General features: G+C 39.3%; 2 protein-coding genes across 4 annotated transcripts in view; one reads left to right on the top strand and one right to left on the bottom strand.

Moving 5' to 3' along the window:
* The window catches only part of DTL (denticleless E3 ubiquitin protein ligase homolog), a 52,766-nt gene extending 52,245 nt beyond the window's left edge, over positions 1-521 (bottom strand). For all 3 annotated transcript variants that reach the window (XM_066361806.1, XM_066361805.1, XM_066361804.1), the window contains exon 1: positions 344-521. In XM_066361806.1, the coding sequence (XP_066217903.1) occupies positions 344-395 (52 nt within the window). In that variant the 5' untranslated portion in view covers positions 396-521. The remainder of the gene's footprint in view (positions 1-343) is intronic.
* A 185-nt stretch (positions 522-706) lies between these two features.
* INTS7 (integrator complex subunit 7) overlaps positions 707-14,302 on the top strand; it is an 80,994-nt gene continuing 67,398 nt past the window's right edge. The window contains exons 1-3 of the mRNA XM_066361798.1: positions 707-938; positions 13,272-13,401; positions 13,960-14,106. Of these exons, the coding sequence (XP_066217895.1) occupies positions 845-938; positions 13,272-13,401; positions 13,960-14,106 (371 nt within the window). The 5' untranslated portion in view covers positions 707-844. The remainder of the gene's footprint in view (positions 939-13,271; positions 13,402-13,959; positions 14,107-14,302) is intronic.

Here is a 14,302-nt window from a genome sequence, read left to right on the forward strand (position 1 = left end):
TCCTTCGATCCCACGGAAGTGTCGAGAGAACCAGACAAACACAAATACACGCGTTTTCCAGTTAACGCGTAATCTAGACACGAGTCGTAACGGAGGCCATTTAAGTCAACTTCCCTCCTTCCGTCAGCCTACATTACAATTTTAAAAACCCAGATTACGATTAAAAGTGTCCCGAGGGCGTGAAAGTGCAACTTTTCCCCGCCGTCTTTGCTAACACGAATCCGCTCTGTCCGAACAAGAACTCCGGGGCTGGGAAACAACTGGAGTCGGCCTTGGTCCGAGGTGTGGTTTCGCGGGAGGCGAATCCCGCCAGCAACAAGCAGCAGTTAGGGCCGTTACTTACCATTTCTCGAGACGCCGAACTGGGGCTGACGGAGCACCGAACTGAAGAGCATCTGGGCCGGGAGAAAAGGCGCAACTGATAGAAAAGTCTTTGAAATGCCCCTAGGTTCAGCAGATGTCTTAAATCGCGTCCTTCAGAAGAGGACTAGTTATAGCCTCCAACTCCCGCCACTGTAAGCCCCGGCCACCAAACTCCCCGCCAAACTGACGTCACGCCCTCTGATTGGCTCTCACCGTGGCGTCCGGGCGCCGTGGAGTCACTTCCCCCTCCTAATCCCCGCCTTCTTTTCTCCCAGCCGCGGGAACCTAGAGTTCAAGAGCTCCCTGAGCGCCTGCGCGGGATGCCGCAGAGGAGCTGGCGAACGGCGGGGTGACCAGGGCGCATGCGTAACATGGCTTGACAGCGCGGAGGAAAAATCCGCGAGGTGGTGGAAGAAGATGGCGGTGTTGGGACAGTGTTTGCAATCTTTCTGAATAGGCTAATCCAATAACTATTCGGGTCATGGCGTCAAACTCAACCAAGTCTTTCCTGGCAGATGCCGGGTATGGCGAACAGGAGCTGGATGCTAACTCTGCCCTTATGGAATTAGACAAAGGTATTCGAAAGAGCGGGCAGAGCGGGTGTGACGGGCGTGGGAGATGGCGCCACCAGGCGGTGGTAACCTCGGGAGAGCCCGGGAAGGCGCATGCGCGTACCTTCCCTCGCTGGGGGCGGGCGCCTGTGCTTTCGGTGGGTCTGGGAGATTGCTGGGAAATTGCCGCGTTGCTGGATTGGCCTTGAACAAAACGAAGTAGCGAGCTCTAGTGATGGGCCCATTTTGACCACTTGGGGGCACAGTACCTCGATTTTCCAAGCAGTTTTTTAAAATGCTAATATGAAATTGTGAAATTATTTTCAGAGCGTTCAGTTGAGATCAGGTTTTCACTAAGAGAAGTGAATAATCTTGCACCACTTTATAGCGTTTTATTTGAGTTCTGTAACTCTGTTACTTGCGGGTTACAAGACAGGTTCATTGCAGCCAAGACCATCCGAAAACCATCCCTTGTTCGTTCTCTGCAGACAATTCCACGTGTTCTATTTCTTTGCGGAGGCGGGGAATGGGCAGTTGGTGTAGTAGAACGAGCTTTAGAATTACATTGAATTTCATTCAGATTTCACTATTTTTATAATCATGGGCAAGTCACCTAATTTAATCTAACCTCGGTTTTTTGTCTGCAAAGTGGGAACAGTACCACTGAGCTGGCAAGATTGTTATATTAACTGACTTAATGGTATGCAAAAGAAGCCTTTATTAAATGCTAAAAAGAGATATGCCTTCTTTCTTAGATGAGTGTGAAAGACAAGGACCCGATATTTGTCAGTACAGAACTCAAGTATTAAAATGAAGCCTTTGTTTCAGTGTATTTCAAGGATTTTTATTGAATAGGGAAAACAATTTATCACCTGCTATACAGTTGATTCTTGATTAACTGTAGCCAGTGTATAATGCATTGAGAACGGGACTAAAGGTTAGAAGGATCTAATTGAACTCCAATTTGAGCCATTTCCCAGCTCTCTAACTTGGACACTCTATTAACTTTTGAGGGACATTTTTGTTTTTTGGGTTTTTTTTTTAACCTGTGTACATTTCTAGTGGGTTGGTCTAAATAAGAGTTTTTCAGCCTTTTAAAAAAGTCTTTAACTCGGTTTGATCAACAAAAATGTCACAAAACTCTCCAATTCGATATTCCCTTGGTTGAGTTACAGAATCTTGAGTGCACACCTCAGTCAAGAAAATAATATAAGCTTTGCTTTCTCTTACCAAAGCGGTAGGGCTTTTCCCCTCTAAAGTATAAAATTATAACATTAAATATGTTTTTAAACACTACATAATCTTTTCCTCCCCATTCTGCTAATTCCTTGCTTATTCCCCAGTGAAAGTTGTGGGTCCAGATAGATAATATTCCTGCCAATTCTAAAGACATTTTCTACTACCACTCTGGTCCAGGTGGGTTCATCCAATAATGATAGTAGGACAGTGGTTATAAAACAGAGATCGAGATGGGGTTCTGAGGAAATGAGAAATCCAGAATTAACTTAAAATTTTGCAATTATAGTAAGAAACAAATATAACACACTTTTTCCTTCCTAAAGATGAAATAGAAATATTTCAGATAACAAGTAAGTGGTTGTGTTCAATCCTCCCAGCAGTGCCCTGGCTGAGTTTTTTACGGATAGTCTTAGGCTCAGGAAGATAATTTTAACAAGATAAGACCAAAACTTGTTCTTGTTCACCTCACCATGCTACATCTTTTAAAGCTGTTAAGAAATTAGGTTATGGAAATAGCCAATTATTAGAATACAGTTTAGTGTTTTAAATCTGAGTCATTTCATTCTTTACCTTTTAAAGTATTACTGTTTTGTGAGCCTAAGGTCATAGTGTCAGAAGGCTGCAAGTTCTCCTACTAAAGAGAAAGGCCTTTGCAGCCAACTTTGTATCAGATGACCAATTCCATACCATAAATGATTGATTCAGTAGTGGACATATGACTCACACTGAGCCAATCAAATGTTTTCTCTTGAGAATCTGTATTATCAGACCAAACTTAGTCTGACAGTATTGAGAAGTGGACCTGGAAGGTCCTGCAGAATTGAGGCTGAGGCAAAGCTTTTAACAACTCAAAGCCACATGAAAACCAGTATTAGGAAGGACTGATTCTCAAAACCTGGTTGGTGATCGCTTGAGTCATGAACTGATCTAAAAACCAAAGGCTCTTCTTCAATTCTTAATGAAATCCATACTCATTTATATGTATGGCTAAGAGCTCGTGTCTTGTTAACTTCAAAAGTGAGTTATTAGTAAATATTCCTAAAAGTTGGCATTCATAAAATATAATTTGTTTATGGTTCTAAATCAGTATTCTATGTACATATTGCACAATATTATAAACAGTCCATCATGTACATTTACAGGTAATTTCTGAAATTTGGCTGGAGGATGTTTTATTATTAATGCATAACCAGTTGACTATCATTTCATTTGTTTCTATTTCTGCTTTTTACATGTAGTTTTATTGAGACTTTGCCATTATCAATTTAAGCTGTGGGTTATGTTACATTATAATGTGTGTTACATGCTTGTGTTTGTATTCCCCCCCATTTTTTAATTAATAGACTTTAAGATGTGTATGGGTTACAGTTCCACTTTGAATCATTCTAACCCCTTAGCTAAAGCAAATGTTTATAACAGATTCTCCTAAAATATGCCTGTATGGAAGTTTGTATTAGCAGTGTTCTTTGTAGTGGATGTAACTCATGATGTGGTCACTCTTAACCTTTTTTAAACACTCTACATTTGAGGAATGTTCCACATTTCAGTGAGCCCTGTCTCACCGAAATGGAAGTCAATCTCACTTTCATTGTTTTTCTTGCAAGAGCACAGGATGTGAACTAGGCTCTGCCAGTCAGACAGACCTCCTCCAGGTTCTGTGATTTAGGAGTTTAGAGATACAAGAAGGCAGAGTTGAAGAGGACACTCCCCTGGCAGTGGCTGCTGGCAGCAGTGCTCCTAGTTACAGTAGCAGCAGCAATGGCTACACATTGCTAGATGACAGCAGAGCTAATGCGTAACATCTGGTGTTTCCTAGCAACAGTGGTTTCCTCATCTAATCAGTTTGGCAATGTGGTATTTGGTGTTTAGAAGTTTAGCCTTGAACCTGTTTGGTGGTAGTCTTTTAATAAACTCATTTTCTGCCTTGTAAGGCAGTTAGCTTCTGCTGCTTGCCGCTAAGACTGTGACATACATACCTGGAAATGTCTGATGTTTCAAAAACTTGATTAAGGTACCCACGTTTACTATACTTTGTGATATTCCTCCTCAGTTCCCTGGAATTTGTCATCCCTTGGGTTTATACCTCTCTGAAATCACTAATTCAAATGTCCCATTCTTTTATCTTAAACTCTATCCTTCTAGTTGCTTGCTAGAAATTAAGGTGACCAACCCTTTTACAATGAAAAGGAGGACAAAAATAAATCGAAGAAAACAATATCATAAACAAAAGAAACATTTTATTCATTGCAACAATAATACAGTATAACATGATAAATACATAATAAAAACATTTATAATATTTTATATTTAATTATGCTTACATGCCTATTAATTTTTAATAATTGTAAGAAAAAAGTTCTCATTTAGATACAAATACATCACATCACACGCAATGGCTCGACTCTGCATCGATCGAATAAGGACATTTACAGATTAGTCTTCCAGTATCAAAAAGGAGGACATGTAGGAGGACACTTTTTGAGGGAGGATGGAACTTTAAAAAAAGCACTGTTCTCCCTAAAGAAGGACATTTGGTCACTTTATGTATGCATTTTTGCATTATGGTTAGGACCACAGACTTCAGAGCCAGGATTTGAATTTCATCTCTGTCGTTAATTAGCTGTTGTTTCTTTGGCAAGCTGCTTAACTTTTCTTTGCCTGTGTCCTCATCTTTAAAATGAGGATACTAGTACTTCTTTGATTACAAAGTGAGACTTCAGTGCATGTAAAGTGCTTAGTAGAGTGTCTGGCACAGTATAAAGATTTAATATACATCATCATTATCATCATATGACTAATGCTATTATGACTACTGTATTTTCATTGAGACCTCAGTAGACTCATCTCTCTACTTTCCCCTACTGAGCAATCCCTTTCTGCTTTTAACTTTTTGACCCAGCTTAAGATTGTTTCTTTTGATCAAGATTCTCCCACCTTCTTCATTGCCATTTCACGTCTTTAAATTTTTCAAAAAAGCCAGATATCCTGAACTTTATGTGAGATCTTATTTTTACTATTGACTTTGAATTCAAAATCTTTAAAAAAATAGGTCTATCAAGTAAGTCATTCTGAGGAACCAGATTTCAGCAGCCTACTTTTTCCCTAACCCTTGTATAATGATCAATATAAGCAGGCCAGTCAAATAAGATACAAGTAACAGGATAGCATGAGAATTTAAGTGCCAGCCTTCTCAGTGCAGCTCAACAGAAGCATGGGCCCCTGCCTCAGAGGTTTGGTAGGTTTGGAGTGGAACTGTAGCATAGATGTTTTTAAAAAGTTTCGCAAATGTTTCTGATGCAGCAATGTTTGGATGAATCAGTGTGGTCTGGTTGTTTTTAAAGGCAAGGTAAAACAGATCATATTCTGTTGGGAGAATCCCTCTACATCAGGGGTCCCCAAACTTTTTACACAGGGGGCCAGTTCACTGTCTCTCAGACCATTGGAGGGCCGGACTATAAAAAAAAACTATGAACAAATTCCTATGCACACTGCACATATCTTATTTTAAAGTAAAAAAACAAAACGGGAACAAATACAATATTTAAAATAAAGAACCAGTAAATTTAAATCAACAAACTGACCAGTATTTCAATGGGAACTATGCTCCTCTCACTGACCACCAATGAAAGAGGTACCCTTCCAGAAGTGCAGCAGGAGCCGGATAAATGGCCTCAGGGGGCCACATGTGGCCCGCGGGCCGTAGTTTGGGGACCCCTGCTCTACACAGACTAATTCTTCCTTTACCCCTTTTATTCCAGTGAAGGTTAATTTATTAGACAAAACTTTTCTTTGTCATTATTTAACAATGACCAAAGATTACTAAACAGCAATATTCTAAGGTGCTTGTTCTTATGCAGATATAATCAGCATAGTATTTTGTGAATGAATGGTAAAATACTAATAAAGAAATATTGGAAGTTGATGCTATTAATTCTATATCAAGATACTCATTCTTTAGGCCCTGGTTAATCTGATAGCTCAGTCGGTTAGAGCATCGTGCTGAAAGACTAAGGTTACAGATTCAATTTCTTCATCAAGACTCATATGGGAAGTGACCAATGAATGCACAACGAAGAACAATAAAATGATGCTTCTTTCTCTCTCTCTGTCTCTCCCTTCCTCTTTCTGTCTCTCTAAAATCAATCAAAAAGAAAGACAGATACTCATTCTTAATAATTTCTTTAGGGAATTGAACATCAAACCTTTTTTAAAATTTTTATTGACTATTTTTATTGAATTTGTTAGGGTGACATTGGTTAATAAAATTATATAGGTCTCAAGTGTACAATTCTGTAATATGTCATCTGTACATTGTATTTTGTGTGTTCACCACCTAAAGTCAAGTCTTCCTCCATCACCATTTATCTCCCCTTTATCCTCTTCTACCTTCTCATACCCCATTCCCTCTGGTAATCGCCATACTGTTGTCTGTCTATGAGGTTTTTTGGTTTTGTTTTTTTTTTTTGCTTAATCCCTTCACCTTTTTCACTCAGCTCCCCAATTTACTCCCCCCCCCCCCGACAGCTTCAGTGTGTTCTCTGTATCTATGAGTTCTTTCTATTTTGTTTGTTTATTTTGCCCATTAGATTCCACTTGTAAGTGAAATCATATGGTATTTGTCTTTCTCTGACTGGCTTATTTCTCTTAGCCTAATATTCTGTAGATCCATTCAGCTTGTCTCAAAAGGTAAGGTTTTCTTTTGTGGTTCCATATAAGTTTTTGGACTATTTGTTCTAGTTCTGTGAAATATGCCAATGGTATCTTGATAGGATTTGCACTGAATCTATAGATTGCTCTGGATAGTATGTACATTTTAATGATGTTCATTCTTCCTATCCATGAACGTGGTATATGCTTCTACTTATTTGTATCTTCTTCAGTTTCTTTCTGAGTACAGGTTTTTACTATCCTTTGTTAAACTTATTCTTAGTTATTTTATCTTTTTGATGCAGTTGTAATTGGGATTGTTTTTATTAATTTCACTCTTGGATAGTTAATTATTGGATTAAAAAATGCAGCTGATTTCTGGATATATATTTTGTATTCTGCTACTTTACTGAATTCTTTTATTATTTTAGCAGTTTTTTTGTTGGAATCTTGAGAGTTCTATATATACAGTATATGTCATCTGCAAATAATGACAGTTTTACTTCTTCCTTTCCAATTTGGATGCCTTTTAGTTCTTCTTTTCTGATTGCTGTGGCTAGGACTTCCAGTACTATGTTGAATAAGAGTGGTGATAGTGGACACCCCTGTCTTGCTCCTGATCTTAAGGGAAATGCTTTCAGTATTTGCCCATTGAATGTGATTTGGCTTTTGGACTTGTCATGTCGCCTTTATTATGTTCCCTCTATTCCCACTTTACTACTGCTACTGAGAGCTTTTATCTAAATGAATACTGGGTTTTATTAAATGCTTTTTTTGCATTTAGTAATATGATCATGTGATTTTTAACCTTCATTTTATTTATGTGATTGTCACATTTATTGATTTGTAGATATTGTGCCAACTGCATTCAAAGAATAAATCCCATTTGATCGTGGTATATGACCTTTTTAATGTATTACTGGATCCAGTTTGCTAATACTTTTTTGAGAATTTTAGCATATATGTTTATCAGGGATATTGGCTTATAATTTTTTTCTTTATAGTGTCTTTATCTGGTTTCAGAATTAGGATAAGACTGGACTTGTAAAATGAGCTTGGAAGTCTTCCTTCCTCTTGATATTTTTGGAATAGATTGAGAAGGATAGGAGTTAGTTCATCTTTGAATGGTTGGTAATATTCACCTGTGAACCATCCAGTCCAGGACTTTTGTTTGTTGGAGGTTCTTTGATTACTGCTTCTTGGGAGGGACTGTGGTGCAGGCCAGTATAAGACACTGCCTGTAAATGGCCCTCAGCAACCTGTTTGGAGCTACAGAGCTATCCACAGTTTGTAGCGGCCTCTGCTGGGCCTTGGAGTGTGGGACATGGACCAAGCTGCAATCCAAGGCTGGCTTCTACCAGCACTGAGCCTTCGTGCAGGTCAGCAAAAGGCCCAAGTTACTCCACGATCCACTTCCACCTGCCTCTGGCCGCTGACGGCCTGTTAGACTCAGTTACTGAATGGGACTCTGGTAGTACTCAAATTACATGAGGTAGGTTTTCAGTGAGTCATCAGGTAAGGGCAAGTGGTGGTCCAAATTGATACAGGGTCAAACTCAGTGCCAGTGCTGGGTCTGAGACCACTCAGCAAAAGTCCCAAGGTATACCAAGTCTGGGTGCCCTCTACCAGGGGTCCAAAGACCTTTGTGGTGGTGCAATATCTCAGGGTGTTGTCAGCATTAGGCCAGCAGAGTTATCAGACCCAAACAGACCAAGTTTTGGCTATGTGAGGGGAAGGCTCTGCAAGGGGAAAATATCTTGTGTCCTAGAGCCACACAACTTAGTCTCCCAGATTCTATTGGGAGCCTGAACTCAACAGGGTGGAGCTGGTAGAAGTTGGGATAGTGTGGCTGATGGATCTCCTGTGAACGTGAGACATCCATCAGGCTTGGGGGCATGTGAGGGGAGTGGCCTCCACTTCAGAGCCACACAACTCAGGCTGTCTCAGTTATTGCCCAGCCCTCCTGGGCAGCCCATGCTCAGCAAGGCAGGGCCACTGGGATCCCCAAGGGTAGGGTTAGTGGATCTCCGGTGAGAGGTTGGCATCAGGAAGGTTCATGGGAAAGTTGGGGAAATTGCCCTCATCTCAAAGCCACACGACTTAGTCACTGACACCCCCGAGTCTGTCCAGAACTCTATACCCTGTCCCAGGCAGCTGACTCCTTAGCAGGGCAGGAGCTCCACAGGGTGGGATGATCAGGAGTCCAGAGGGTGGGGCTATTACGTTCCCTCAGGCTGATGCTGTAAGGAGGGGAGCGCTTCACTCAAGAAAGCTGGTGTCTGCGGTGTGGGAGAGGTACTCAGCACAGGGATTCTGGTGGCATCCCTCCCCGCCCCCACTCTTCTCCCAGAGCCACAAACCCCAGTCTCTCCTCACAAGACTCTAGTCCAGGGGTAGTCAACCTTTGTATACCTACCGCCCACTTTTGTGTCTCTGTTAGTAATAAAATTTTCTAACCACCCACTGGTTCCACAGTAATGATGATTTATAAAGTAGGGAAGTAACTTTACTTTATAAAATTTATAAAGCAGAGTTACAGCAAGTTAAAGCATATATAATAATAATAATTACTTACCAAGTACTTTATGTTGGATTTTCGCTAAGTTTGGCTGAATAAATCTTTATAAAACAACTTACTATAGTTAAATCTTTTTATTTATAGATACTTTGGTTGCTCGGCTACCGCCCACCGTGACAGCTGGAACGCCCACTAGTGGGCGGTAGGGACCAGGTTGACTACCACTGCTCTAGTCTGCTCCACTCTCCCACTACCAGAGCCCAGGGTGGGTAGCTGTGAAGGAGATTTTGTGTGTTGGCCCTTTAAGAGGGCACGTGTATCTCTCGTAGACTCGTCTTTAGCTGGCAGACAGAATCTCCACTGATTTTTCACAGCCAGATGTTACATGGTTACCTCTTCCCGGCTCTGGTTCTATGTGCTGAGGAGCCTGGCGTGGGATTGAGACCCTCCCATTTCCCAGGGGGGACCTTTGCACCTGAGATAGCTACTTGGAATCTAAGCTACCATCTACGGGAGTGGGGCCAGCTCTTTTCACATCTCTGCCATTCCTGCCAGACTCCATGTGGCTTTAAATTCTTAGTTATAAGACTTCTCTCAGCTAGTCTTCAGTTGGTTATTCAGGTTGATTGCTCTATATTTTAGTTTTAATTCCAGATTAGTTCTGGGAGGAGGTGAGTGTACCCTCTACCTACTCTGCTGCCATCTTGGGTCCCCTTTTTTAATTTTTAAGATTGGATTTATTGAGATATGATTTGTAAATAATAAAACTCACCATATACATGTGGTTATGAAACTACTACAACAGTCAAGACATAGAACATTTTCTTCATTTCAGAAACTTTTCCTGTTCCCCTTTACAGTCAACCTCTTCCCTCCAGCTCCTGGAAATCACGGATCTATTGTCTTTCCTTATAGCTTTCCTTTTCCAGAATGCCACATAAAATAACATTGTACAGTATATAGTCTTTTGGGCCTGGCTTCTTTCATTTAGCATAATGATGTTGTTGCACGAGTCGGTATATAAATTTTGCATTTCCACCAATAATATATGAGAGTTATAGTTGCTCCATATCCTCATTAGCATTTGGTATTGTTGGTCTTTTTGAATTTTTTGTCATTATAATAGATATGTAGTGGTATCTTACTGTGGTTTTAAAGTTGCATATTCCTGATGACTAACAATGTTGTGCATGCTTATAGTTTCCATTTGTGTTTCCTTTTTAATGAAATTTCTTTTGAACTCTAGCTCATTTAAAAAATTGGATTGTCTTATTGAGTAATGAGAACTGTGGATGAAGTGCTTTATCAGATACATGGTACACATTTTGTAAATATTTTTTTCCAGTATATGACTTGTCTTTAGGGACACTTAACATTATCTTTTGAAAACATTTTAATTTTGATAGAGTTCAGTTTATCACTTTCTTTTATGGTTTGGGCTTTCTATGTTTCTCTAAGAACTCTTTGCTTAACCCAAGCCCATAAAAATTTCTATGTTTTCTTCTATGCTATTTATAATTATATGATTTAGCTCTTATATTTAGGTCTGTGGTTCATTTTCAGATAATTTTTTATACAGTGCAAGTTAAGGATTGTGGTTCTTTTGTTTATAGATTTTCAAAATTATTTCAGAATCATTTGTTAGAAAGTATATCTTTTGCATATTAAATTATCTTGGCATTTTTGTTAGATCATTGATTTGGGACCTTGCTTCTTTCTGAACATAAGCATTTGTCAACTGATGATCATTGGCACCAATTCAGAACCACCAGGAATCTCCCATTTGGGATGTGGTGAAGAAAGAAAATGTATTTGGTGCCAACAGCTCAGTAGTGATACAGCACAGCTGTGGAACAGCTCAGTAGTGTGACAGCTCAATTAGGAGGCAGCATGGTGTGGAACAGCGTGACTGAGGCGGCCCTCCACTTCCACTTTGTTGGGGTTTGGGAATTGCATTTTCCATCTTCAATGAAAATCAAATGTGTGCTCGCCAGCCCAGAAGAGAACTGACTTATATACAGAGAAGTACAAACCCTGGTTTATAATTGGTCTTTTCTAAGGCAAACGAGGACTCCAAATCCTCACAGTTTGATTGATCCAAAAAGCACTGTCCTGATTGGTCGGAGTGGGGCTGCTGTGAGTGGTTTATGAAGATACTAATAGAGATATAGCCACAAATCAGACAAAACTCTGATTTGGCAGAGAAAGTCTCAGTTTTATTGGTTGAAATATGATTCCAGGAACTTCTTTGTAAAAGGATTGGCTCAGGCAGCGAGAACACAGTGCTCCTGTTTGGTGACAGCCACTGGATTTAGGAACAGCTGTTTCTAAAAATAAATAAATAAATAAATAAAAGAAAAAAGGAACAACTGGTTATAAATTTGAGCCCAGTTAGCCATTAGACATTCTTGGTAGGCATATTTTTTATTAGGGTCAAAACATTTAATGCTCCTGAAAGCACTACTTTAGCTGCATCCCACACATTGTGCTTCTATTTTAATTTATTTCAAGATATTATTCTAATTTCCTTTCTGATTATTTCTTTTATTCATGGGTTATTTAGAAGTGTGTTGTTTAGCTTGACCAGGCAGTGGCACAGTGGATAGAGCATTAACCTGGGATGCTGAGAACCCAGGTTCAAAACCCTTATGTTGCCAGTTTGATTGCAGGTTCATCAGGCTTGAGCTTGGGCTGACCAGCTTGAGTGCAGGCTCATCAAGTTGAGCTTGGGCTGACCAGCTTGAGTGCGGGGTCATCAGCTTGAGCAGGGGGTTGCTAGCTTGAGCAGGGGGTTGCTGGCTTGAGCATGGGATCATAGACATGACCCGATGGTTGCTGGCTTGAGCAAGGAGTTACTGGCTCAGCTGGAGGCCCCCCAGTCAAGGCACATATGGGAAAGCAATCAGTGAACAACTAAAGTGCTACAACGATGAGTTGATGCCTATCATCTCTTTCCCTTTCAGTCTGTTTATCCGTCCATCTGTCCCTTACTCTCTCTGTCTCCCTCTCGCTTAAAAGAAAAAAGTGTGTTGTTTAATTACAAATATTTGAGAATTTTCTAGGTATGTTTCTCATTGATTTCTGATTTGTTATGATCAGAGAACATACAAGGTATGACTTTAGTCCTTTTAAATTTTTTGAGATACACTTTATAGCCCTGAATATTCTTAATTAACTCATTCTTAACCCTTTGAGTAGTGAGTTTTATTTCATGCTTGCTGACCCCTAGGAGTGAGCTTTTTTTTTTTTTTCAAAGATGAAATTAGTTCCAGTTACAGTTTTATTAACTTAAAATCATGTTTATTTGATAACCAATTTATGGAAACAAAGAACATACATTATTTGCCTATTTTTAATGTTACCTTATACATTTTTAAAATAAAATTTTTTGTACGATCGTACTCTGGATGGTCAGGAGGCACAAGGATGTACATGAACGTTCGTGCTACTCAAAGGGTTAATCAACCTTTTATATTAAATTTTTTTTCATTCTTTATCTAAAAGGGACAGTATACCAAATTAGTATTTTATGTACCATTTTTGTTCTTCAAAAGGTAGTAGTGAGAAAACATATACATAAAACATGGACCCAGACAGCAGTGTGGAGATAGCCAAAGGGAAGGGGGTAGGTGGAGGTGAGAAAGGGGGTGGGAAAGAGGACAGAAAGAGACTTTGCTTGGTGTGGAACACATAATGTGGGATGCAGATGGTGTTCATTGAGTTATATATTTAAAACCTGTATGGTTTTGCAAACCAGTGACATCCCAATAAATTCAATTAATAAAAAATAAGTAAAATAAAAAGAATGAATTACAGTTGTATTTTACCTAATTGTTAAGAATTGTTGTTATTTTACTCCATATATAATTTTACTGGATAATACTGTATTAGTATTTGCTTTTTTGCCTTGTTGCAGCCACAAGTCTATAAGCTGTTCTCTTTTTACGTCTTAGGTCTAAGATCTGGCAAACTCGGTGAACAATGTGAAGCAGTTGTTCGCTTTCCCAGGCTCTTTCAAAAGTATCCATTCCCTATTCTCATCAATTCTGCATTCCTGAAATTAGCTGATGTTTTCAGAGTTGGGTAAGTCTTTCTAAAGCCTTGGTGTTCTAAAATAGTTTTTCATATTTTTGTTTTCTATTGTGGTCTTAATTCTTTTTGACTTTTAGGACTTCCACTTGGTTGGCTACTATTTTAGTGGTCACACAGGGTAGTGTGTAATACTTCTTGGTGGGAGATTTAGTGACACTGTAAGCCAAAATGACGAGTATAAATTAGAGAGTACTTATTTCTTTGAGTAGCAGGATAAGTCAAATTAAGATGACCTTAATATAATACTATATATTTTGGAAATATCTATGGCTTTGTACCAATTGTTTTGAGATGTTTCTGATTTAATAGCTCATTTTATAAAATGAGATTACATGTTACTGTGAAGTGCCTGCATATAAGCGCTGAATAAAATACCCATTTCTTCTTTCCCCCCACCAGCGCCTCTCCTCTCTCTTTGCCATTTCCCAGGCACTCATGTGCTTATACACACACGCAATCAGACTTGAAGGAGAAAAGATATGTTAGATTCCTAATTAAATACTCCTTTCCTAAAGTGGTCTAACTTATTTTATACCTGGCTTTTTGTAGAAACAATTTCCTGAGGCTCTGTGTTCTTAAAGTTACTCAACAAAGTGAGAAGCATCTGGAGAAGATTCTAAATGTGGATGAATTTGTGAAGAGAATTTTCTCTGTGATTCACAGTAATGATCCTGTTGCAAGAGCCATCACACTCCGGTATAGTACATTGCTATAATGATTCACCACACCGTTGTTTGAGTTGTAGTTATGTAACCAAAAATGCAATATACTTTCTTTTTCACTTTGAATGTAAGAATTTTTTTCAAGTAAAACTCAATGCAAAAATATAGTAACTTTCCCCTGTAAATGCTTCTCAGTTATCATCTCTGATACTATTTGGTTGTGCGTTGTT

Source organism: Saccopteryx leptura, chromosome 2, assembly GCF_036850995.1.
Source record: "Saccopteryx leptura isolate mSacLep1 chromosome 2, mSacLep1_pri_phased_curated, whole genome shotgun sequence".
In the NCBI taxonomy this organism is placed as follows: domain Eukaryota; kingdom Metazoa; phylum Chordata; class Mammalia; order Chiroptera; family Emballonuridae; genus Saccopteryx; species Saccopteryx leptura.